The sequence below is a fragment of the Bombyx mori genome, chromosome 14 (genome assembly GCF_030269925.1).
Source record: "Bombyx mori chromosome 14, ASM3026992v2".
NCBI lineage: Eukaryota > Metazoa > Arthropoda > Insecta > Lepidoptera > Bombycidae > Bombyx > Bombyx mori.
In genome coordinates, this window is record NC_085120.1 from 4,959,449 (window position 1) to 4,987,445 (window position 27,997).

The following is a 27,997-nucleotide window of genomic DNA, read 5'->3' on the forward strand; positions in this document are numbered from 1 at the left end:
TTACAGACTTTATTCTCCATTTTTACATAGCTCGAGCATAGACAAAAGAACGGTGAGCAGAGAATCTAATCGACAGTTTCACCAAGTTGAAATCAAAGTTTTCCAATTGAAAAAGTTTTAAAGACCGGGAAATTTATTATTTTCATGTTAATTAAAGTTACCTACTTAGAAAACAATGAAAGTTACGAACAAAGGATTCGAAAAAAAAGAAAGACATGTTATTTTTCACATTATTTATTTCACAAACTACGACACAGTTTCCACATTAAAAATGTTATTTTAAGAAATATATTATATCTCCTATTTATTAATACTATAATATAAGAATTGTCACGGCACAATATTATTTGCTATTTTAGTTTTATTGGCATTGTCATCAAAGGATCGGGATATTAAATTAAATGTTTTAAAAACATAGAATAAATTTACTTCAAAACACTTATTTTTATGCCTTAACTATTTATTACCTACTGCATACGGTGATAACTGAATTGATCAGTTTTCAAGCCGTAAATATCTAAACACTACGATTAAGCTCATTGAGCCCGGGGTCCGCATTAATATTAAGATTAAAAAATATATACACTATTATACTTTACATTCATATTATAGTCTTAATAACGTAGAGAAATTTTTATGTTTAATCATCGCCTTGAGATACCTACGAGAAATTTTCCTTAATCAATTCCCCAGTTTAGGCAAATCGAATTATCGTCAGCTAACCAAGCCTATAAATCTAGTTTTTATTTTTATTTCCATTAAATGTAGTACAATAAAAACTAACATTACGCTTTCGCGATTTCTTTTCTATATTATGTACATTTTTTCCAAACAGCCCTATTCGTAAAGGTATCATTATTCTTAAATAATAACAAAGTGTTATTCTATTTTATTATCTGTTTCCTTATTCTATATAATAGTCCAACGAGTCGTGATTCCTTATGACTAATTTGAAAACATACTATTTTATTTAAATATTTATAATAATTATTATTTATAATATATTTTGATTAATTAGTATCCTTCGCTTAAAAGAAATTTGAAATTACCTAAAGGGTCTACTCAATAGGTACCTTATTGAAAATCTGATTTATTTAATTATATTGCATGAAGATAAATGAAGACATGAGTGTATGAAGGGGTTAAGTACCATTTTTAAGATTGTTTGAGATTTCACATTGTATGAAGGTGTTATGTGCTTATAAACCATATTAGACCTTAAAACTCTAAAGGTTTAAAGGCTATTTTTAGAAAATTGCATGTGATGAAGGAGTTATATACGAAGATAAAGTACAAGTAACACGAGTTTTTTTTGCCCGTTTTCTCAAAATTAACAAATTGTATCATATCCCCTTCATCCACTCATGTCTTCAAATATCATTTCGTGGCTGTCAAAGCAAAATCTGCTATGTGCAAAAACTCTATTTGTAATCAACGAGTAAAAACATTTTCGTATAAAATTGTGAATTTTTATATCAAATGAAACCTATAGATAAATATTAAAGCTACACATAGACACATAACACTTTTTTTTTATACGGTAGATAGAGCTGTGAACTATACGAAAAGGTCAAAAAGTAAAAATCTCAAAAGTGCACATAGCAAGCAGATTTTGGTTTGACAACGACGATTTGAAGAAAATGTTTGGGAAATAAAAGTTGTTGAAAATTCTTGTGGGGCGTAGTGTCTGCCCAATTTCCGCTCCACCATCCTAGCTATTTCTTCCGGGAAGCAACAACGCGTTTTACTTTAAATTGTAGAACTTGCACTACATAAGACTTAATTTTCGACCTGTGTCTGAAGTTTGGTGGCGACAATCACAAAGCGATGTCTACGACTTTAATCACACTAAACTACAGGTGAGCCGCGACCTCGACTTCCCTCGTACAACAATAAATAAATAATTATAGACGAAAAGTTTTTAAAAAAAAATTGTACCTTATGAAATCTATTTTATCAATACATGTATCATATTTTTTATTAAACGCTGCTTATTAAATCGATGCCTCCAATGAACACTAACTACTCTAACTCAAAATTTTGAAATTATCGTTTTTCACGCAAATCGCTTCACTATGTTAAAAGTATTACAATTATAATCATTATTGATGGGGTTCGAAGCAAGAGTAAATCAGCTAGTTTCACACAAAAAAACCATAAATATATCTGCAATAATAGAGATTCTATCAACTTTTTTCGTTTAAATGCTCCTGTAAATCTACGAATTTGGAGTTAGCGTAGTGTTCATTGGAGGCATCGAAATTAAGTAATCCTTATATTAATGATACGTTTCAGTGACGTTTTTAAAATATTATGTACAATTATTCATATTTTCACATAAAATTGAAAGTGTATATATATTAGATAGACATTCCTTAATTAAACATCCAAATTTCTTTTTTCAACTACAGTACTTATTCTATTTAATAGCCCAAAGGGTCGTGATTCTTAAAAACTATTTTGCAGAAAAATACATTCTTAGCGAGATATTGATGTAATATTTTTGTTTTTCCAATTTCATTAATATTTAAATACTATATATAAATCATTAAAATGTCGAAAAATATTGCTTAATTACATACATTTTTTATATATAAATTTTCTAATCTATTAAACTTATTCTATTTAATAGCCCGACGAGTCGTGATTCTTAATATTAAAGTAATAATACGCTTAATATTTAAAAAAATATAGAAATATAATGTATAGTTAAAATATACACAAATACATTTCTTAATGTTTAATTCTATAATCTACAATACTTATTCTAGAATAATAGCACACAACTAATCGTGAATGTATGTATATAAAAACATATTTTTATTTTTAATGTTTGATTACAAATTTTTAGCAAATAAAAAATTGGGATTGATACTCATTAAAATTGAGTTGTATACTATTAAGGTTTTTTAGTCTCTTGTAAACATTAGGTCACCAAGAATAAAGATACATTTGAAGATTGAAGAAGACACAAGAATGATTTACATTTAACTTTTTAATAATTTAATTTAATGGTATCATTACTTTAAAATGTGACTTTAATTTTTAAATTTTATTAATTTTACAATTTATTTTAATTTAAAAACATGTTTTTAAATTTATGGGGAGCAAAAAACTGTGCATTATAATTAATGAAATACTTATGTCATTTGTACGTGAAGGTACTTTTTAAAGTACATAGTAAAACTGAATATTCAATTATTAGTTTATACTTCAGAATTCCGTAATATCCATGAACTACTTAGGACTGATTTTTAAAAATCATTTAAAAATCAAATGAAAGTTATCATTCTAATAAACAATAAAATAACTGAATCTTCTGAATCTTTCAGTGCATTATCAAAATCTGCCTTTACATTGGTTATTGAATATTATCTTGGGGCATTAAATATTTTAACTACTGTTTCGTGTTGTTTCAATTTTATTCAGTTTATGGTTGGTTTTAATGGGATTCGCCAAATTAATTCGTAGTCGTTCGAATTAAAAAAAAACTGTTTAACAGCTCCGAATTCCTGTTATACTAAACCCAAAAATATTAACTACTGTTTATAGATACTTTATTATTAAATGTTGCTATTTCAAATAGATCTTGAAGAAGTTACTCTTCGAGACTTTAATTATTAGCGGAGAATTTGTAAAACAGTTATGAAATATATCTATTTTTTTCTTGCATTTAAGAATACCTCAACATTTCGTAAAATTAATACTAAAAAATAGCATCAAGTGATTAAGAAATTTTGTTATAGATCCTTTAATACTATATTTACACTTAAAAACTAAATAATTCTGTATGGACTCTAGAAATGTCACAGTTTCATAGAAAAATATATTTCTTATGTATTCTATTTAATAATATATTCTTAAGCCTTACTATTAACAAACTATTTTAATATATTTCCATGTATGAACTGTATATAATAATTCTTTATTTTTATTTATTTACAAAACGATCGTAATGAACAAAATATCTAAGTGACAATTTTTTATTATTATAAATTTTACATATTTTTTAATTTCACAGACAGTCGAATGATTTTAAGGTGCAGCTTTCGTAAACGTAAACAAATATTTAATACTCAAATTAGATTAGTTTACTAGATAGCTAGACGACAAGTATGTTGAGATCAACTTTCGAGATCTGTTTACTTAATTATTGTACAAGTGGAAGGGAAAATTGGATTTAACAATTACCCCTTTATTCTGGATCTCGACTATATAAATCAGAATATATTTGGATTTATTTTTTTAATATGACCTGAGTATTTTCATAAACGTATCTGTAAGAATAAATGAAACATTGCGCAAAATATATATTTTCAAGTTGCCATATAGTAAGTAGTGGTTGATTTATATTCGAATTATTTAATTATTCGTTGGGAGGGCAAAATGAACATTTCCTATCGTAATTTCAAGTTTAGTAGATCGGTGACCCGTCGCACAAAAAATATCCTTATCTATATCTGCATTACGTGATTTGTGAGTAATTAAACTTACGATAAATGTTCATTACGGTCGCAAGAAGCTATAGCCTATATAAAACTATTATTATTCAGTGGATTAAAAAATACGCATTACCCAAAAATATAATACATGAAATGCTTAATCTTTTTTAAACGCTACATATCTGACTTAGAAGAACAGGTTAATATGCTTATTTTATGTAACTTAAATAAATTATATAACTACTTAAGTCTTTAAATAAATTACTGTCCGACTTAAATGATTTTTAAATATGAAATACGGCCCTGCGATAAAAACTTTGTGTCGCTTTGATATCATATCGCGGGGTAAAAGGCAATTTAGTTTAAGCGACATTTATCTTTGTAATTAATTTTTCTAAATTTTTAACTTTAAATGTCTCTCTAGTAAAGTTGCAATAATGTCGGTTAAATCAAAACAAAAACGCCTTTCACCCCTCGATATACATATTATATAGTATAATACAGTCATGGAATTTACTTAAGATGCAGCTTGACTATTTCTCTGGGATTGCTCACGTCCAGTGAGAGTTGTTTAACGATCTCAATTGCGTAAAAGTTGAAATAGCGCCCCTAGCGGAAAACGTAGGCAAACGTTCCAACTCCATACAAATTTGAGTTAACTTTTACGCTATCGAGAACGTTAAAAAACTCGCACAAGCACAAAACACTCACAACTAGGCGGGTCGTGTCTACACACGCAGGACTGTCTACAAAGGTAACACAAATAATATGGATGTTTGTCTACAATCTAAAATCGGTCTCGCACGTAGTAACCGTTACATAGAGCTACATCAACGCAACACATCAAAACAATTAAATTGAATTCCTTAGCTATATTTATATGGTCGATTGAAATACTGAATGTTCACAAAAATATCGATTTCTACTTATATCTATGAAGTGTAGCTCACTTGAACGAGGCTCTTCAAATAAATAAACATTGAACAGGCCTACTTCGATAAACGTAATGTAATTAATATTAAATACCTTAATACTAGTGCGCGTTTCATTTGCGTCTTTCCCTTAACTATCACTGGATTCGCGAACCGTCATTTTCCGTTATTTTCTTAAGTAGATGTTAATAAAAAACGAAGCATATTTACAAGCGAATAGATTTAGATGTAACTTTGAGTTTGGAGGGTAGATTTAAAAAAAATTGCAATCACAAGTGTTCATGAATTTCGAAATACAATAAAGATTGGTGCGCGCTTAGCATACATTCAGATTTGAAGATTGAGGCGACCGTAACGCTTTACAACTGCCACCTTCCTTGGTTTTTGGTAAATAGTTCACGTTGAGAAGTCTATGGTCTCCGATAGCTATTGGCTATGAGCTCACTCGTTCACCAGAATATCCAAAATAGATTATGTATTAAAAACTGAAGTTTCAATATGCAATTCAGGTCTTCTCAATTTGATTGTCACTTAAGAAACTTTATTAAGTAGGATTGTCCGCGTGAGGGAACGAACCGCATAAAAAAAAACAGTGAACGCCCTAACAAGGCTCGACAAGAGCTAGAATTAGTTTGAATTTTATAATTATTCTAAAGCATTGATTGCGTTAAGAATGATTAGAAGTTAGTATATAAACTTGCCGCCTAGTATATTCCGACGTTGTGTCATAAATTACAAAGTTACATCTACGTCCACTGTATTATTAGAAAAAACGTTTTTTATATATATTTTTATGTTTTTTTTTTATAAAAGCTACGTTTTTAACAGTCCAAAAATATTATTCTTAAGTATTAGATATTAATATTTTTCTACAATGATATCTGATACGTGCAGCGCTCATTTTTAATATACAATTTTTTTTCTTAGATTCTACCTTAAAACTAATTTTATTATCAATTATTATAAACTAGTTTTAGTTTAGTGAGGTGGTTTCCCATTAGGTTGTATGAAGTATTTTTGTGTCTAGAAACTTTTATTGCATTTTACATCCACCAATTGATACATGTATATTGAATTATTCTCTTAGTGACAGCCTTTTATATCATAGACATTTGTTACTCGCAAATCTTTTCACAAATTGCAATATTTCTGACAGAAATCGCCATGAAATTTTTGTAAGTTTGGAACATAAAATGCAATAAGCTTCTATGGAGGGCGCAGAAATAGGATATATTCAAACAATTTTACTATTTATGCGCCCTTTATCTTATAACTAACATATACTGCTACATATATATAATATAAGAGAATATGAGAACCAGATTAGTTTGAGAATTTTAAGAGAAAATTTATTATTTTTACAATTAGAAATATCCAGTAATTCCCGCGAATGATTTGGAAGTATAGTATATTTGAGATCGCGTTTTTATTATTATTGTGGTGACTAGGGACGATTCCAGACGGTTCAAATTTCTCTTTCGCTTTTATTGCTTATATTAGTTTTTTCTAACGTAAAAATCAATTCAGTTGGGACGTTAAGGCTAATCACCCCAAAAATACAAGACCTGCTCGTCACTCATCTGGTCATCGCGTCAGACGTTTATCATAGGACCAATAAATAGCTTGTAATTTTTCATTATACACATAAAAATGACTAAATCGTTTCTATATGAGATATTAAGTACTGCCAGTTGGTTAGCACTAGCAAAACATAGTAGTTGAATGCAACTCAGTAATCCTCCACTTTCTTCATGAATCTCTCTCTCTCTTTCAATAATGGTGACGTCAATATGAACTCCATAATGAAGAACAAACGCTTTCAACCTTGTTTTGTGACTGATTCAACAGTGTTCCGCCTTGCAAGACTATTTAATGCAAATCGACTTGAAATATAAATACGGTGTGCAATTTAGTATGTGATGTTTTACTGTCAGTTTACAAATTACTGCTCTGTGATAATTCTGTGGAAATTATGCCTTATATAATCTTTTTATTTGCATATTTAATATGTTACTTTAAATTTACGCAGGAATACGAAACGTCACATTTGAAGTTTACTATTATAATAAGAATATTTTGATCTGCCTTAACTAATACATACATGTTCTCTCTGGTTCCTTATATAGAACAGACAAGGCTGTATGGGCTTAGATCCCCTTGCTTTTCCTAAAGGAAATATTGTAACAAAAAAAAAATCTCTGGTTCCCATATTATAATAAATCTAATACGTATATCCAAAGAGAATCAACTATGTTAAATATGCGAAATATTAGAAGAAAAACGGAATACATAAACTTAAATTAAAATTAACAAATTTAAATTTAAGTAACTATTTTTTATAATAACTTACAAAACGACTGAAACTTAAACTAAGGCGGATTGCCGACATAGGCACGCACAAAAGACGTAAGGTTTTAAGGCAAAAGTAAAAATTTGAAAAATCTTTAAAATCTCCAAATCAAAAACTATTTAACGGAATATTTTTAAATGTAATTGCGTAATCATATCCATTATTTCACTGAATTAAACTTTGTTTTGAGATTTTAACCTCTTGGTTTAAGAGTTAAACATTAAAAACGTTAAAACTTAAAGATAACTGTGTCTACGTATCGCGATAACATTAAAATTAAAAAAAACCGTTCACAAACGAATTACCTTTAAGCTTAGAATGAACGTAGTGTCTTGCAACGTGTAAATCAAAGAAATATACTATACCTATACCTTTTCACCTCACGCTAACGCAATCACTTAAGGCTAAAGAAAAAATAATAATAATGCAATAAAAATAATATTCAATACATTCTTAACCATCTAATACCATTTCGTATGGAATTTTTCCTTAAAGCTTAACGGCTATGATAAAAGCTACTTTTTAATCTTATGTTAATATACAATCTACTTTTCAACCTTATGCAATATAATATATAACATAAACCACTCTTATGTACAAGTTACCTTGAATATATATTTTTTCTTTAAAATCTAATTGTATTAGCGTGCCCTAGTCGAGTTTGGTTACATCAGTTTTTAAAGTAATTTCACGACATAGTTTCAGTTTACGTAAGTGACTAAATATTTTGCCTGTAGCCCTTTCAGCATCAACGTTTTTCAATGTTAATTCTGGAAAGGGCTCTGTGTTATTTTCTATTTCAATAGATCACTTGATGTGCCTTTCAGTAATTGATTAGTCAGAGGTTAAAAAAGGAATCTTTAGAAGAATTAAAGAGATATTTACGTTCTATTGTATTTTGTTATCCGATAACGCGCACAGTGGGACAACATAAATGTATTATTAAGGCGTAATCACAAATGTCTAGAATGTTTGAGCTAAGAGAACTGCGCAATAGTGAACGACACTGTGGCGCAGAAGTTAGCGCTCTTGGCTGTCAGATCGAGGGGTGCGAGTTCGATTCCTACATCGGACAAACATTCGTGTGACTATTTTTTATTTTTATTTTCCGATTCCATTTTTTTTTCAAATATAAATGTCAGATATCCGCGATTACCAAAATAACTTCAAATGTCCGAAAACCACTCAAGTTTATTTTCATCTAAAACGACTTCTTTGATTCAGATGTTTCTGTAACATTATACTGTGTGTGATGAAGGTTTGCTGAGTACTGAAATAACAGCAGTTTCAAAAAAAAAACTGGTCCCCAAACGCGAAAGAGGCACATAAAAATTTTTACTTTCATCTCTAAATTAAAGAGTGCTTTTTAGGAATCAAATACTTAAATACTACCTTAAAGTCTATTGACATACCTACTACATAGTTTTTTTCATTTATCCTGCATATATTATATATTTTACAAACGTTTTTTTAACACTATCTCTTAAACAATATAAAAGTTATAAATACGAAAGGAAAAAAACTCACCCTCGATGACGTTACAAAAAATCATAACAATAAAAATTATAAAATTCTAATAATTGAACGCAGGAAGCAATTGAAATCAAACTTAAAAATAACATTCGACGTAATATATAATTAACACCGGCTGCATAAAAATTATATTTTATATTAAAAAATTAAAAAATATAAACGCTTATCATATTGATTAAGAAACGTAGCCCCATATTATTGATAATAAAAAAAATATAGAATGTACAAAAAAATATATTATATAAACGAAATCAGAACTAATACATAAACTATGAAGTTTCTAATCTGATTGGTCCAAATAACTGTCTATGTACATGACGTCACTTCCGACTGTCTTATTTGCACCAAAAACTCAATTATTGTAACTCTTTGATGTTGGCATATCGTTAAGAACGTTACAATGTATATTTTAAACAATATTTAATGTAAATCTAATCGAAAATCCGTGAATTTTTTACTAAAGTATAAGAAAAATAAATATCACATCGCACTTATTTCCTAAAGAAGAATATGCTTATGAATTAATATTGCGCCATGACAATGTCTTATGTGTATACCGAAAATGCCTAGCACAACATTCAGGAATCAAAATTATTGAAAACATCTAAAAGTTACATAAGTCTATTTTAATTGAATGAGACCTGTTAGCTGTGGAGAATTTCTAGACTTTTCCAGCCACAGAGACAATAGACAAAGTTAACAAAGCTTCCGCAGTTACATTAGCGTATTTGAGTCGTCTATTATCAAAGGTGGCAATCTGTGCATTTGGACAAAACATTTTTATTGATAAGTCAATACAGATTTATTTGAATATAATCGTCTCCTTCAAAGAATACGGTTCAAAACCTGCATTAAATAAAAGTTAATAGTTAACCTGTTATTTATCTAAGATGTCGTTCCGAAGAGTTTTGTGACTGCCAATGGAATACAAAGTCAATAATTCGTTTTTCTGATTTACCAATCATTGTCCAAAAGTCAGATTGCCGCCTTTGATAATAGTCGACTCATTTCAAGATTTAAAAAAAAACTTTAACTCCTTTAGTTATCCACTTTCAAAATTCATTTATTAGTGTTTCATCCACAGCTGGTTGATTCATTCAAAGTTACAAATATTGTAAATAAAAAATTAACCTGTTAAAAATCATTAAATTGACCATTCGTCTGTTTCCAAAAGAAAACGCGCAGAGGTATTATTGTACTGTAATTACATTATATATTATGTGTAGATTATGACAGACCCTAGATTTGTTTATCGTTTTTTTTAAATATTGTTTACAGCTAACAAATCCCAACAAAACCGAATTAAAATCTAATGCTAAATTACTATTTAAACTCAATAACTATGATTTTATCACTCACTTGACGAGTATCTCATCTATGACGACGCTAAAACATTTTTAATTATGTATTACTAATTATAAGTTATTAATTAATCACCTTTACTATATAGACATAAGGTAATATTTTCATTTAGCACGAAACTACTTCAATAGTATCCCTGGTGACGTGTCGACATTGGTGATATAGCTTACAAGTTTTTTTTTTTTAATATACTTTATAAACTACTAAATTCACAAAAATCCCTCATTTATTTTACAATCGTACGTGACTTCAAACAGATCTTGTTTGTAAAATGGCGGCCATGTTTATTATTCGAATTCGTCATTTCTTTCATTCAAAATGGCGTCTTCTTTAAAATGTGATTTTATGTCAATCGGTTTATACGACGCGAATAAGCGCATATTTTACTGAATGCAGTTTTCGACGCATGCCGTCACGTCGGTCTCGCGTGGGATCGCGACATTATTGTCGTCCTCTTCTAACGCTCACATTAGAAAGGGATAGAGAAACACGTACATACCGAAAACCATATTCAGAGCGCAGTAAGCAATTGTGAAGTTCAGCGGTAGTCAAATTGGGGCCAAAACTCTATTGATGATCATAAATAATTTATTTCACTGAACCTTGACGCATCAATGTACGAGTCACGTGCGTTAATGCAATTCCTATAACGTTTGTTTTTCACTAAAAATAGCATGTGGTATCCAAATTTGTTTTTTTTCCAACCAAAAAAGTAGATGAGATTTTTGACCTTTGAGATTCGTTTTCTATTGAATTATTACGATGGGAGGAATGTTTCGATCGATTATTTTTATTGAAACAATATACGTTATAGGAACTACATTTTATTGTATGTTGTTATAGCTTCGCATGGGATGGAATCCTGGTGAACTTAGGCCTCTCCCCCATATTTCCTGAACGAATTCAATCTATATATCGAACGCAAGCTGCGATCAAACTTTGAGAGCCAGTTACCCCTAACTTACGTCTTAAGAGACTAAAAACATTAAAATACTGCCTATCCGTAAACGGCTAATTTAAAGCACATTCATATTAATATCGAATATTAATTTTGAAACTTATCACATACCTCACGGAAGAGTAGAAGAAAAACAAATTCTTGGTATTGAACAAAATATTTACATTCTTAAATTAAGAACATTCAAAAGATACTTTATGTGTAATGGATACGATCATACAAAAAGGAACCAGTCACAGATTTTGCAACCTAACGATTTTTGTATTTATTTATTACCATGTTAAAAAAATAGAAAAGAATTTAAAAAAGGAAAGTCTGATGGCGCATGGACAATGCCGATTTTTCGAATCTTCAAGGAACTTTACAAGGAAATCAAATGCAACGCAAGAGATGACCATACTTGAAAAAATTAATCTAAAATCATTTCATTAATTTTCATATTGTTTTAATTTGTGACCGGTTCGCGTTTAAGAGTAAATGACGTCATTCTAAATACGTTTAATCTAAACATCGATTACATATTTTTTGAAGTAAAATTGTTTTTTTTTTCAATTCTAAAAATAGTGTATGAATTTCTACAGCTTACAAGTACAAAATACTAATTTATCAATTATAATCACTAAGAATTGGTTATGAGATTTAAAAATAAATAAGAAGATTTAAAACGGTTTTGTTTCCTCCTGTTTTACGGCTCCGATCTCTTGGAGTACCGCCTCCAGCCCCTCGGGCATCCGACCTTGATCCAATTCCATATTCCATTTGTAGTACTGTTGGCAGAACAATTAATTTCTAATCTTTAAAAAAACCTCGACAGTCGCAGCAAATTCTAAGGTAGACCTTGAGATATGCAGCAACATTAAATTCATAGGTTACAGTCTTATGGGCTCATTTGGGCTTACGACAAGTCCTAATAACTAGAACTATTTACTTTCTGCTATGATTAATTAACGATGTTAGTGCGTTGAAGGCCAGGCCTGCAACTATGATCAGACAAGTGGACTGCGGTGGTCACAAGATGTCCGCCGAACAAGAAACAACATTTTGTGAGACAGCGATGAATTTTTCCCCCTGCCTATTCACTGATAGCCTAAGAGGCTATTTCAGCTACACGCCGGACTCTAGTATTTGACATCTAAGAAGTTAACGAGCACATCGCTGCTTCTGTAAGTCACCCACTATTTTTTCGTTATCTCCTGACAATATTTTCGAAAAAAGAAAACAACCCGGATTTTTTTACTGTACTTGATACATTGTTGCAACCCTAGGGCACCGTAGGCTGTCAGACACGTGTGTCGGTCATGGAGTTCGTCGAAGTCAAAAGAAAATTGAATTATTTGTTTTTAGAACTCACCTTGTCAAGTTCTTTCCGGAGCGCCAAAACGGATCGCTCCCTGTCAGCCACCAGCTCCTCCAGATATTGGTATCTGAGCTTCTTACGGGCGCGACATTCGCGAGCCGACTGTCGGCTGCGTTCTAAAATTGCATAGATAATAATATGATTATTAAAGACTTCGTTAAATAATTATGTGCTTTAGCAGATCGAAAATAAAACAATCTAGAAAGATCAGAAATGGTTACGAATACTTCTTTTTCTATGGTGGAATTTCTCAAAGACAGAAAGGAGATTTATTACTGGTGGTAGGACCTCTTGTGAGTCCGCACGGGTAGGTACCACCACCCCGCCTATTTCTGCCGTGAAGCAGTAATGCGTTTCGGTTTGAAGGGCGGGGCAGCCGTTGTAACTATACTGAGACCTTAGAACTTATATCTCAAGGTGGGTGGCGCATTTACGTTGTCGATGTCTATGGGCTCCAGTAACCACTTAGCACCAGGTGAGCTCGTCCATCAATCTAAGCAATAAAAAAAAGGAGTCATTTTTTTTATTGCATCGACAAATGTGGTCAAAATCTCAATTGTATTGTTCGCTTATTATGTAGATCTCACAAAAATGGGTTGTGTGCCATAGAGCCAAATTCATACTTCCAGTCCATATCCTACTGCTGTACTGAGCTTTTATACAGAAGTTCATTAGAGTGAGAGAGACATTGTTTGAGATGTTCCTCTCATCTCTATCGTACCACCCCCCATCATGAAGTCCAGTGTTATACTACTTAAAGCTATTTAAGACCACTGTCCGCCGAGCGTTTTCTGGTTTTTTTGGTCACGTCCAATTCGGAACTGGAATGAAAAAGCCCTCCACGGTGTAAACTGAGCATCTGACATGAAATTCAAGAACAGCTTTTAAAAAAATGCTTTTTCCCCTACTTATTCTCTGGTAGCTTCAGGGGCTATTCCAGCTTCTTGCAGACGGGTAGGTAAGCTCACGGGCTCAACCTGAGAGAGTTTGCAGTAAGAGCAGTGTTTCGCAGAATCTATCACCGGATCGGAATCGTAACCTGCTGAGAAAATCCGGCGAGAAACTCAGTGGGTAGAAAGAGTCGTCAGCAGCGACCAGCATCTCACCTGTGCCCTCGATATTGCTGATTTCCATACGCATCGGTGACCACACCACATCGATCACCAGTGACCACATTAGATGTCAAACGGTACTGGACATTGGCCATAAGAACACGGCCACCCACTTTGAATACCGCCCATAGAGCATTAAATGTTCCACTGCTAAGAGTCCACAACAAATTATTACTCAAATACCATAAATTTGACCTACCCAACCTACCCAATTTAGCCTTCATGTCCTGTTTGTCCAGTTGTGCCTTCCTACCGGGCCTGCGTCCCCGCTTGCCTCCCTCACGTCTCTCCCCACCCTCCGCGCCCGACGCACCCACTGACCCGTATACCCCTCCACCCAGGGACTCCTGCAGAGCAATGAGAAACGTTTCAGATATAGTTATGCAGAAAGAACTAATTTCAAAAAGCCTCATTTTAATTCTTAGGAGCAATTGTTCGCTCTTTCATCACTTTTAAAAGCAATCAAAGTCTCTTAAAGTTTTTTCTACAGTGAAAGTCTCCACACATATAAATGAAAGGAGATCCTCATATCCATTATCAACAGCGACTTCAGTAGCAGCAGTTGTCGAAGGAATCAAAACTGTCGAATATAAATTTAAATGTTTTGCGGATGCCATCTTGCTGAATGTCTTAGTTTGAAAACCACAAGTTCTGTTCTTATTCCGATATCAATACAACCGAGATACAGATTGCATTTCTTATTCAAGATGATCTATAAAATTTTAAATTAGAGATATTAAAAATTTTGCGTAGTCGCCTGTAAAAGAAAATATTCACTTTGCATTTGAAAGATTACTGGTGGCCCGGAGGCCTTTCCAGTTTTACCAGGACACGTGGGCGAGCAAAGGCTCAGCCAGGAGGGGTGGGATTTGCTAACAGCTACCCGAGCGCCTCCGAAGGAGACCTAACAGCTCAAGAGTAGCTGCTTCGCGAATGAATCTACTACCGGATCGGAATAATTTTGTTGCCTAAAGAAACTATGTATGTATTACAACATAACCAAAAATCTTCCGTGCACCTTCCTATTTTAATACTTGAATGACCTTGCACACATCGGCGTAACGTGAATATGTCCTCTAAAGCGAAGGGGTCGATGATCGCTCGTGATCTCATGTTATGACTGAAAGACACAAAGTCATGAGATATCAGTGGACCAGTTCGGAATTGCATACTAAATTGGTTCCGAATTTTAAAATAAAACAACCAGACGCGACTAAAAGTTTTCGATTTTCAACGTTGCTCAAAATATAGAGAGACAGACGGACGAGCATATTGTTCATCTAATACTGTTGTTACTGGTGGTAGGACCTCTTGTGAGTCCGCACGGGTAGGTACCACCGCCCTGCCTATTTCAGCCGTGAAGCAGTAATGCATTTCGGTTTGAAGGGTGGGGCAGCCGTTGTAACTATACTGAGACCTTAGAACTTATATCTCAAGGTGCATGTCGCATTTACGTTGTAGATGTCTATGGGCTCCAGTTACCACTTAACACCAGGTGGGCTGTGAGCTCGTCCACTCATCTAAGCAATAAAAAAAAAAAAAATAGAGATTTCCATTATTTGTAGATACTAATGCAGAGCATTTCGAGCTAGATATATACATATTTAGTGTAGTGTATCTTATTGTAATTTATCATTAAAGACCGTTCATTTATTTCCTTTATCAAGCAACCGAGGCACTAACACAAACTATTACCTTTCTTCTTTCTTTCCCTCAGAGACATAATAAAAGAACTTATTTACAAATTAAAGAACAGAATCAATTAGAAAAGTTATAAAAAAGCATTTTATCAAGTTTCGACGGAACAAAAAAGGCGGCTGGTACGCAAGAATTCAAATTACAAGACTACTGGGATTTTCATTAAGAAACTTACACCGAAACGCGAAGTTAGCCGAGAATAAAGTTAAGTTGCTCAAAGTACGCTGTAATTTTATTGTAAATATATTATATTATACTATGGATACTTTCATGTATTAATTAGTAGAAAACTAAAGTACAAGATGAGAGACAATTCATAGAAGAACGGGGCATTGTATTCGTTTAAGTGCGATATCGTGCGTAGTGCAGGCGCGTATCAATTGTAAATAAAACATTATCTCGAACTAAAACTGACTAACTCAAATAAAACAATGTTTTGCTTATTTACTTTAAGAATAAATAAGAAAGATTGGGCACGTCCCAAATATGAAGGTATTTTATATCGTAGATCATTTCATTTGTTTATAGTCAGACCGGTTTGTGCCCGCCTTTTTTAATGAGTTTTCAAATTCACCGCCAACGTTTTTTCAGTGGCCAACCATTTATAGACATAGATTAGTTTTATCATTGATTAATTTAAGATAATATGTATTTAAAAAAACAGAGTATCATTAGTGTTGGATATTTCAGAATATCATGTTCAAATTGATTGACGTATTGTCGAGATTCTTTCTGCACAGTATGCAGAGATGAATAGACAGTTAAACAAAACTTTATTTTTGCTTTGGTACAATATCAATATTATTATTATATTCATTGAAAAAAAGAGTTATTATCAAAATAGATTTACAAAAACGTAATCTTTAGATCGTTTATGTTGTTAGTAAATCATTCTCTGACCTTTATTTGAAGTGGCCAAGTTAAGACGCAGAAAACTGCAAACAAATGAACAAAACGCCGGTTCGATGACCTCAAGGCCTCGTTGAGACATGCTTAAGTTGATTGCATGATATGTGTTTGAAGTTTGGTATGCTCTCTAGTTAAGAACTTAAAGTCTAATTCACATTGCACTAAATATCTATTTAAAAAAAATTGTTTGTCACAAAACGATAATCTTCCTTTCGTAATGGAAAACAGATTAAAACCATTTTTTGCAGGCAGAACGTTCTCGAAAGCTCGCGGCAACGTGTTAGATGTACCGCCATTAGTCGGATCGATAATGGATGCATGCGCCTTCTTAAATCACAGATTTAATTCAAGATGTCTACAAATTCCAAAAGCGTCGGTCATTCATCACTGTCACCATCACAATTTTGATGTCTAGAAAACTACGCAGTACGCCACCATATTGGATGCATCGCCATTATTCGGATCAATAATTGAAATAAGATTTACTCGAAACATACTTTTAATTTGTAAAACATATCAAAACATGATTTCAGAAATTATTGATTATTGCAGCAGTCATCAAAATGCATCGTTAGCTAGGTAGAACACATAAATATTTCAGGCAGAAAGTTTTCCGCCGCCATTTTGAATGCACTGATATAAGTCGCAACGACTGAACTGTTTAGCTAAAAGCTACATTTTCCACACCTATTTTCATTTAATTTACTAATCCATCGATTATTGGTGGTAAGCAAAACATTATTTACCAAACTTTTTAAAGGTCATCAACAAGATAATTATAACACGACGCATTATTCCTTACTACGAGTATATCAGATTTTCTTAAATCGATTTCAAACTTTGAATTCCCAGCCAATGTAACAGACCGCCCTAGCGATGTTTCGATCGACTACAAATTCACCGATGCTGCTTTTTCGGACTCATTCGGACAATTCATTTCTGTAATTTCAAAATGAACTCTTAATCTATGTACTCACATTCCATATCGGAACGACCTTCACAGCCATCACGTAAAACGTCCACGTAGAAAATAACCAGACTGTGTGAACCGCATATTGAATGACGCCATAAAAAATATGCAATTGCGTAGTTAGTGCACTGTCTCGAGGCTGGCGTGTCGCCCTCAGTTGCAGAGGTGAATGCGCAACAGGGCGAAGCACTTGAGCCAGACAGGGATATTGATTTATGAGTTTTTAGAGCCTGCGCGATAGACCTGCGCCGGCATAGCTCTCACCTGGGTAGCGCACCTAAATATCCAGGGCTTAAAACATTTTTAAACTTGAGTAAAATGAATCTCGTAGCTTTTTCATGTTTATCATTTTATTTATTCGTGTCGTACTTTTTACTCATCTCTTTATTGTTCAAAAGGTAGTTTTGATATGATATAAAATCTTTTTGCCAAAATGAAGGTGCATACTGGATATTTTTCCTTACATTATAATATGATATTTCCTATTCTGTATGTTCCTAGGGTTCCGTCAATCGCAGGCATGAAAAGATTTGGTATATATTGTTACAACGAAGAAAAGTCAAAATACTCTTTAACATTCCAAACCAAATACCCTGTCAAATTAGTATGACATTAATTAAACCGTAAATTTGTTTTTTTAACAATATCTTATCTTTCCCATATCTTTTTGTTAGTATTAGAAAAACATATTTTATCAAAATGCGACCTAAGCATTCGTGTTCGTTAGTCAAGTTATTTGGGCATTAAAAACGCAGTAAAAATGTTACGGTGCTTCCCATTCCACACGCAAACGAAGCTGTTAACTTTGCAAAAATCGACTTTGATTTTAAAAACAAAATCGATTTTTGCAAAGTTCTCAATCCCAAAATGAATAACAATTTGAAAAAAAAATCCATGCGTTCTTAGTATTTTGGTTTGCTTTGTTGGTGTACGAACAACTACAAACAAGATTTGAAGACAATAGATTTACAAGATTTTAAGCAAAAATTGCAAGTATTTTTATTAGATAAGGCTTACTATAGTATGTCAGAATATTTAGACGATAACTTTAGATAATTTAGATAATAAAGTAGAATAGAGTTCAATAATTATAATTTTAAGTTTATTTTTTATTTTTATGTAGATTATACTTACACCTAATATTTGTACGCTTTACTGGCAGGACATAGTGATACATTTATTAATATTAAGCTATTAATCTTTGTTAACCTATGACCACAAATAATAAATAAATAAATAAATAAATAAATAAATAAATAAAAACATTTTTAACAACATACATTTTCGTTAGCCTTGATAAGATCTTTAGTCTTTGGGTAGCCTTCGTCGCTCAATTAGTTTTATACTTTATAATATGTAGTATAATAATATGATTTGTATTAGAAGTATTAAATAATTTTAATAATAATACCTGTCAATTGTGTAGAGTAGTTGTAACAGCCGGTAATGGATATTTACAAATTCTACTCAATTTTTTTGATTTTACAGTTGAGATTAGAGAATACTCAGGAAGACAATCCGTTTGTGTAAGTAATGCTTGTCTCAGCTTTCTAACATTAATAGGTCGCTATCCCTATGATGAGGTATTAGAATGTTTCATTAAATTGAAATATGATATACCTACATGGAAATTATATCTAATTATTACATTTGAATTATTGACGCCTAAGTATTTACTTATTGCATAAAATATATTTGCTTCTAAAATTTTTAAATAATTTATATGCCTACTAATATATTATTATTTATTAAATAAATTTGTTAAAGAAAAATGTAGGTACCTCTAAATTGCGCAGCGATTCCATACTGCCTCAATTTTGCTGAGAAACACCATGACCTTACACACAATAATTATGTACAATGAGAACAAACGTAAATAAAGTATTTCCTTACAACATAGTTGCACACTGCACGTATTTTTATGTTAATTTATGATACGCAGCAAAACAATTCGGTTGCAGACTAGATACCGGCTGATGCGGGCCGTAGGTACTGCGTCGCAACCGCCGTTTGGTGCGGCGCAATTAGTATCAATTCTAACCTAAAATGTTATTTTCGTATGATTACGTCACATAATAATTCAAACTAGCCGGCAGATATACAGATAAGCATTATTTAGTTTTATTTCGTGTTGTAACTGAGATGGTACTCACGTTTTGTGGGTTTTATCGTAGATTTCGGGCAGCACTGGCGCCTGGCGTAACTTACAGACACAAACTGAGAGTGCGCGCGGCGACGCGTTGCGCAGTGGGAACGACCGCGTCCAATTCTCTTTTAAATAAAAGCTTTTAATAATATTATTTCTTTTCGAAGCGACTTGTTTATAATACGCCGTCCTGTGTTAGAATTACGATGTAAACGCAGACTGTGAAGGCAAAAGATATGTCGCAATACAGTTCATTGTAGTACAGTCCCCCACCTTAGCACAGAATGACCTTATCGTTTGGCTGCACTCGGTAACAGCGCCTGCAATACAACGATGCGCGTGTGTGCGTTGCGCCGTAATCGCGTTTAAGGAGGGAACTAAGGCCGGTTACAGTGCTCCACCGACCGTCTGTGCGTACGTCAGTCGCGCTTGTCGTTTATATGAAAATTCATAAATCATTAGGCCGGTTACAGTGCTCCACCGACCGTCTGTGCGTACGTCAGTCGCGCTTGTCGTTTATATGAAAATTCATAAATCATTACAGTGCTGGACTGACCGTACGCACGCGCATATTGCTACGCATTGCGTACGAGGACCGTCGGTCTAGCGCGTCCGCATGCGTGCCGTCGGTCGACCGACGCGCTATGGAAACAAATGAACGCGTTCTGTGCTGCACGGATCGATGGACCGACCGTACGGATGTGTGTATCATCATCAAAAAAAGCGATTTCGTATTGAATATGGCCAAATATATCGACACCGAGCGCCTAATCACCGAAGTTCGTCTTCGTGAACCGCTCTGGGACAAAGGCCACGTGTTATATAAAGATCGTGATGCCAAGTTAAAGACCTGGCAAGAAGTATGTGCTGATAATTCATCAAAAATTGATCGTCATTCTGAAATATGTAATTAAAAAAATTTGAACGTTCCTTAAACGTTTTCGAAAATAATAAGCAGAAATTAAACTATTTGCAAACGTTTCCCTTTTGCGTACCGACTATACCAATCCGGTCAGATTGTTGGTCAGGAGAGCACTGAATGAAGCAAACTGACGATCGGTTAATGCGTACCGTCAGGACGGAGCGTACGCACAGACGGTCGGTGGAGCACTGTAACCGGCCTTACAGTGCTGGACTGACCGTACGCACGCGTATATTGCTACGCACTGCGTACGAGGACCGTCGGTCTAGCGCGTCCGCATGCGTGCCGTCGGTCGACCGACGCGCTATGGAAACAAATGAACGCGTTTTGTGCTGCACCGATGAGTGGACCGACCGTACGGATGTGTGTATCATCATCAAAAAAAGCGATTTCGTATTGAACGTGGCCAAATATATCGACACCGAGCGCCTAATCACCGAAGTTCGTCTTCGTGAACCGCTCTGGGACAAAGGACACGTGTTATATAAAGATCATGATGCCAAGTTAAAGGCCTGGCAAGAAGTATATGCTGATAATTCATCAAAACTTGATCGTCATTCTGAAATAATTAAAAAAAACTTGAACGTTCCTTAAGCGTTTTCGAAAATAATAAGCAGTAATTAAACTATTTGCAAACGCTTCCCTTTTGCGTACTGACTATACCAATCCGGTCAGATTGTTGGTCAGGAGAGCACTGAATGAAGCAAACTGACGATCGGTTATTGCGTACCGTCAGGACGGAACGTACGCACAGACGGTCGGTGGAGCACTGTAACCGGCCTAAAACGCCCAGATATTGATTAAACAGTCATTTGAGATAGCCGATGCAAAGTGCACTAGCATGTACATATACTGCAACGCATGCAGTGTGCTTAGTGCACGTTTTTAACGTTCTCGATAGCGTAAACGTTAACACAATTTTGTATTGGAACAGCGCTCCTAGCGGCAAACGTAGGCAGACGTTCCAACTCTATACAAATTTGAATTAACTTTTATTCACTTTACTCTTCGTCGGAGTCGACGAGTTCGAAATGCGAATTAGCCCATAGACACAACCCACTGAGTTTCTCGCCGAAACTTCTAAGTGAGTCGCGATTCCGATCCGGTGGTAGATTCAGCAAATCAGTGCTCTAGCTAAGGCTAGTGGTAGCAACTCTCTCAGGTTGAGCTTCTGAGCTCACCTACCGGTATGCGTGAAATTGTAATAGCTCCTTACTCTACCAAACAATTAGGTACGTTAAAAATTACTGCAAATTAGTGCAAATGTTTAAAACCACTATTAGTTGTTGTCCAGTCCTTTCAAGGAGTTACGATTGTTCCTGACGGTTTTAAAAACCACAACGAAAGATACGTCTCTTTGTTCTTGATCCCATATTAAAGATTTAATGCTTGGATAATTGCTTAAGTCAAACAAAAAAGTATAATATTTATGACGGTCATCTACTTTATATGTAATCGAAAAGTTCTAATTTGCACGAAAATGAACGAATACTGCGTACTAGCTATAAAACTAATTAAAGTCGCCGATCTAATATAATATAAATTGTTGAAGTTTCTGTAAAGTATCATATTATGGAAATTATAAAGTATTCTTCGAAACGCCAGAACTGTAAAAGTAATTTTAATTACATGCAAGACTCACGAAAACCAAAGAAAATACTTTTAGATAAAAATTAATTAGGGTGAAAATTTAGGCAGTATTGAAAATTTAAGAAATATTGGTTTGAATACAACTTCGCTTCGCATCACTTTCTTGTAAACGATTTTGTAGTGAAATTGAAAGTTTTTCCAGACATTTTATTAATTTTAACAAAATAATATCGTCTTGCAGCGTCTTTACAACATTTTGTTTTTGTACCAGTTACATTATGTATCTGTCTTTTAAAGTAAGATAAAATTATGTATTAATTTTGTTACTAGTACCTACCTAGTGAAAACATAGGTAAACTAAAAAAAAAAAAAAAAACTATGCTCTTTTGACAGCATTTATAAAAAAAATACTGGTGATACCAAATGATTCCGCATATTAACTCAATTTCGAATATTTGTGGAAATTGTACACTTTTAATGCGAAAAGACGATATGTCGATCTCGTGAATATAAAATAAAAGATTCGAACAATGACTGCAACACGGGATCTTAAGTCGTAAAATGTATACGATTTCTCGTCTGCGCTACGAACTGCGTAGTTTGATATTGCGTTTCTACCAAGGAACACACTGCCCTAGGTCAAGGATACATTAAAATAGAAATAGCTGATTGAGATTTGCTTATTGATTAACAGATTCAAACTATTTATAATATTTGTATATAGATATGTAAGTAACGAAAGGACACTTATACTTACACAGAATATGCATAAACCTATCATTCTAAAACCTATTCTTAAAATATTAGAAACCTATGCAAATAACCTTGCTAAATATCTACTGGACAACCAAATGACCAAAAGACTTAGAAGAAAATTGCCTCATGATCTACTAGATCCACTATCGATTGGACATGTACACGCATTGGTCATGATATTGGCCTTATCGTTGCCGCCGCTGACTACTTCCCGAATCCTGATCACGCAGGAGCCAGTCACCGTCGACGCCCTAGACATGTCCTTACGGATCCATCAGATCCTAATGCAAATAACCTTTGCATTAGACGCCTCCAGCTCTAACACTAGGAGCAGGCTTAGGAACCCCGGTAACCGTACTCGTCGAACTCGACAAAGAGTTCGACGGGCAACCTAACCCATACATCAGTCTGCTGAGTTTCTCGTCAAATCTTCTAGGTGGGTCGCGATTCCAATCCGTTAGTAGATGCATTCGCGAAGCAACTGCTCATGAGTTGTTAGGTCTCCTTCGGAGGCGCTCGAGCAGTTGTTAGCAAGTCCCACCCCTTCTGGCAGAGCCTTTGCTCGCCCACCTGTCCTGGTGAAACTGGAAAGGCCTCAGAGCCACCAGTATTACTATGAAATTCATAGTTTTTCTCAAAACTATGAATTTCAAATCTAAGAACAGGTAGTAGTTGAACGTTTAGTGGGATCTTGTTGAAAAGCTGTACACCCAGCCCCCTAAAAGAGTTGATTATTTTCTTAATTCGAGCCGCCGGCAACGCAAGCCTATGTTTGTTCCTAGTGTTCACATTGTGCAAATCGCAGACTCTGGGGAATTCTTCAATGTTTTTACGCACGTACAATAAATTTTCAAAAATGTATTGGAACGCTAAAGTTAGAATTTTGATTTCCTTAAACTTGTCCCTCAAGAGAAGAGAGGCCAGAACAACTTGGCGTCGCTCGGTGGAGCAGGAGCTAGGGGTCTTGGGCATGACGTGGGAGGAGCTAGAACAGACTGCCCAAGACCGATGTAAATGGAAAAATTTGATTCGAGCCCTACACCCCAGCAGAGGGTAATAGGAAAGAATGATGATGATGATGATTCGAATGGAATTTGAAAACAAATTAATTCGGATCTGTCTATCATTTCTAAACTAAAGTATTCCACACTTTCCCGTTAAAATATTGCAAGTCTTTGAAATATGTATGTTATATGATTAAGTTCAATTAACTATAACATTCAGTTTCAAATTACATTTACATTCGAATGTAATATGATTCAAAAATAAACTAAGTACATATATACCTATAGTCAAGTAAGACGCTTGTAGTTGAATTACTTGAAAGAATAACACGCCTTCGGTAATAAAGTAAATATTTGTATAAACAGACAAATTAATATTATTTTAAGATTTATTATTATTATTCAAACTTATATATTCTTCGTGTAATAAAAAACAAAGACGCAATATTTAAAAATACTGTTACGAGCTCTGTCACCTGGTGTTAAGTGGTGGCTCATTGACCTCACAAAGTGAATGCCGTCGAATGAAGGTGGGTACCTTAACACATTTTTTTTATTGCTTAGATGAGTGGACGAGCTCAGAGCCCACCTGGTGTTAAGTGGTTACTAGAGCCCATTGACATCTACAACGTTAATGCGCCAACTACCTTGAGATATAAGTTCTATAGTTACAGTAGTTGCCCCAACCTACAAACCGAAACGCATTACTGCTTGACGGCAGAAATAGCCAGGGTGGCGGTACCTACCCGCGCGGACTCACAAGATGACCTACCACCAGTGCCTACTACCACATGGTAGTCCCTACTACTAGTACCACATTAAGTCTGAGTCTTCATTGTATAGTATGATTACTGTCCAGTCTTTGAAATTGAAAGGTATGATTGTCACGCGGCAAAAATGGCCGAGTGGTGGTACCTACCCGAGTAGGCTGTAAAAAAAAAATGCTCTTGATGTATTTCTCTTGCTGTTATTCAATCACCGTGAAAGTCGTTCGTGAGTATATTTTAAGTAATCCGGCATAGTATCATCTTCATTAGATGAAAACGATTGCACCGGGCGCCTAACCCATAAAGCCATGCTTAAAAATTAAAGCTAGCAGGCTTTCCTGAGAGAAGTACAAAATAAAACCTACACGGTTCCGCACTGACATCCGACAACCCCACTCGTATTATTAAGAGCCAATTTAAATCTACGAAGCACTATAGCTCTCTATAGTGCATCGTAGGTAGAAAATGTTTTTCGTGGAATAGATGCTTTCAAATTTCATATTCAGCGTTCTCCTAATTCATCTTGTTCGCAAACACGAGTTCATTTGGATTAATATTAAACAAAATACGCGAATGAGTTAAAAATATGTACTACTATGGTTTTTTATTTATTTTTATAGCTTAGGTGGTTCGACGAGCTAGTTTTTTTTTTTTGTAGGCAGACGAGCATACGGCCCACCTGATGGTGAGTGGTTACAGTCGCCCATGGACTTCAGCAATGCCAGGGGCAGAGCCAAGCCGCTGCCTACCCGCTTAATACTCTCCACAAGCCTCGTTTGAAGAAGGACATGTCATAGCGCTCTGGAAACACCGACTCACTCACTAACTCACCTGATGTTAAGTGGTTACCGGTGCTCATAGACATCTACAACGTAAATGCCGCCACCTACCTTGAGATATAAGTTCTAAGGTCTCAGTTTTTACAGTACAACGGCTGCTCCACCTTTCAAATCAAAACGCATTACTGGTTCACGGCAGGAATACGCAGGGTGGTGGTACCTATCCGTGATGATCGCGAAAACTAAAGTATTCGAAAGGTCAACAACAAAATGAAAATAATAATCGCTAGATTAAGCCGTAACAGTAGTTTTAAATACCTCCACAACTCGTGAACACCGAAGAAAATACCTACCGCAATTTTTTGTATTTTTAGATGTGTCTTTTTTCGCAGTCATCTTAATGAAAAATAGGTAACCCTATTTCGCTCCCACAACGGAGAATCTAGTGACATCTCATAATATGTTTAACTTCATACACTTGGTTTAGTTATGCTATAGACTACTATAGAGCGTTCCAAAGAAATAGAAATACAAAATATATTATTCTATTCTTCTTCTATTATACATATCTAAATAGGTACCTACGTATTTACACTCTGAAAACATTACCGTCATTAGTCTGAAAATTTCATAAAAATTTACAAAAGCGCCATCTGTTATTATATGTTGAAACCAAGTTGAAAATATTTTTTTCATTATTTCGTGCATTTTAATACTCGCCTAACTAATCACAGATGTCACTATTACACTATTTACGGATACTTCACTAGTTTTTAATATCTTGAATAATTTGCATAATATTTATGCCAAACTCAAACGAAATACATACTCAAACCATTTTAAAGTTAAATGTTCCAGTTACTAATTGATAACGATGATTATTGTTTTACCCGAAACAATTATGTCTATTATGATAAATTTTTGTAATTATTAATTGTAAAAGCATTAAATCAGAATTATAAAAATGTTGAAAGGTAACTTTGCAATTTGAGGCCTTTAATAATAGTCCTTGAAAATCCAGTTTTAGTGACACACATTGATATCATAATTTACAAATCCAAACCATTTCGTATGACAACCTTTTAAGACAAAGCACAGCTGTTGGGAAAGATTTCTCAGCTCTAAACATAGCATTAGTGCCTACACACGACATATTGTTCTATTATTTATGTGTCCACAATACCAAAAAGCAAAGATTACTTATCGCACAAAACACGGTGTCTTTTCTGCGAAATGTAGGCTATTCTGATTAGCATACAGTGAGTAATTACAAACTGTAATTTGAGATGACGAAAACTTCCATCTTTTTGTGCAATATATTTTAAGTATTATTGAAGCTATATGTAAACACGGAGTTCAATTGCTATACTAAAACCAAAATTTTTGATTATATTCGTATTTTGTACGGACATAGTTCCCATATAGTCCACATTGAATTCGACATGTTGTTTACCAACAACCTTATTTGCAGAAGCACAAAGAAAATAATTAGTAGCTTACATTTTGCGATTCCTCTTCAAGAACAGCCATTGTTTCAAAATCGATATTCATGTTTTTGTATTATAACACACGCGTGTTGTCTGTCAAATAATTATCAGACAATTGCACAGTGAAACAACCAGGAAATTAGATAAAATAAACTTAACAAAATCAATTCTTCAAGGTGTTGTTTACAAACTAGCAAGGTCATATCTCATTTGACAAGAATTTGACATGTTTTTTTGGAAAATACATTGATGCGTTCAATTTAATGAAAAATCGCCTAAAATCAAATCTAACTTTATCATTGGGAAATTTGAGGGAACTATTAACTAATTCAGATATGCAGTCTACAGTCACTGGATTATTTTTACCAGTATTGTTCCCTAATAAAATTACTAATTTTCTGTAAAAATTTGAGTGATTGTAGATCTTTCCTCCGTAATGTGTCTTAATTTTGATAATCTATGCCATCTATGCCAGTCATAGATTATACACTATATGAATATATTATCTATGATGTCAGTGTAATAGCCAACCCAACAAGCCTTAATGTCAATTTTTTTTCGACCTCGTTCGGTATCGTGTAGGTACATAACTTGAGTGAATGTGTCTTAATATTTTTATTTTTTCATTAAACCTGTGATGTGGCTTAATGTACTGTGTTGTTAAATTTTAAAATTTTAGGATGTGTATATTGTTTTCGCGGTATCCTATTGTCAAGTGCGGTTAGTGCATTAGTGTCATTGAAAGTTCAAGATGCGTATCGGTTTCATTTTGTATTGGTGCGTATTTATTCTTCATCTGTGTAAAGCTGACGATGCCGAGAGGACAGAAAAAGATGGTGGAAGGCGGGAGAAGTGGGGTCCAGTGGTCCGAAGTGGTTCTTTCGTAACAGATCCAGCTTTTACAGCCTCAAATGATCAGAGTA

General features: G+C 33.9%; 2 protein-coding genes across 7 annotated transcripts in view; one reads left to right on the top strand and one right to left on the bottom strand.

The window, feature by feature from the left end:
- Positions 1-218: 218 nt before the first annotated feature.
- LOC101736876 (REPTOR-binding partner) lies at positions 219-27,266 on the bottom strand. 4 transcript variants are annotated; one of them, XM_062672032.1, is made up of 5 exons: positions 19,777-20,889; positions 19,405-19,460; positions 14,255-14,393; positions 12,929-13,050; positions 219-12,344 (listed from the first exon to the last, which is right to left on the bottom strand). In XM_062672032.1, the coding sequence occupies exons 2-5, from the start codon at positions 19,426-19,428 to the stop codon at positions 12,237-12,239; spliced, it is 393 nt and encodes a 130-aa protein (XP_062528016.1). In that variant the 5' UTR covers positions 19,429-19,460; positions 19,777-20,889; the 3' UTR covers positions 219-12,236. The 4 variants fall into 4 exon arrangements, with proteins under 4 accessions (XP_062528016.1, XP_062528015.1, XP_012551443.1 ...); XM_062672031.1 differs by having other exon boundaries at positions 19,405-19,664; XM_012695989.4 differs by lacking the exons at positions 19,405-19,460; positions 19,777-20,889 and adding an exon at positions 27,088-27,266.
- Stim1 (stromal interaction molecule 1) overlaps positions 27,245-27,997 on the top strand; it is a 57,740-nt gene continuing 56,987 nt past the window's right edge. Inside the window, exon 1 of one of the 3 annotated variants that reach the window (XM_012695693.4) lies at positions 27,245-27,994. In XM_012695693.4, coding sequence (XP_012551147.1) covers positions 27,826-27,994 — 169 coding nt within the window. In that variant the 5' untranslated portion in view covers positions 27,245-27,825. The remainder of the gene's footprint in view (positions 27,995-27,997) is intronic. The other 2 variants (XM_012695684.4, NM_001135202.1) reach the window with 2 other exon arrangements.

What these genes read in the sequence shown, in the direction of transcription:
- LOC101736876 (XM_012695989.4), bottom strand. Translation starts at nt 27,138, where the DNA reads ATGAATATCGATTTTGAAACAATGGCTGTTCTTGAAGAGGAATCGCAA. An exon ending in TTGAAGAGGAATCGCAAAAT is followed by an intron (nt 14,394 to 27,087) that starts GTAAGCTACTAA and finishes ATTGCTCTGCAG; the next exon opens with GAGTCCCTGGGTGGAGGGGT. An exon ending in TCCGGAAAGAACTTGACAAG is followed by an intron (nt 12,345 to 12,928) that starts GTGAGTTCTAAA and finishes TTCTGCCAACAG; the next exon opens with TACTACAAATGGAATATGGA.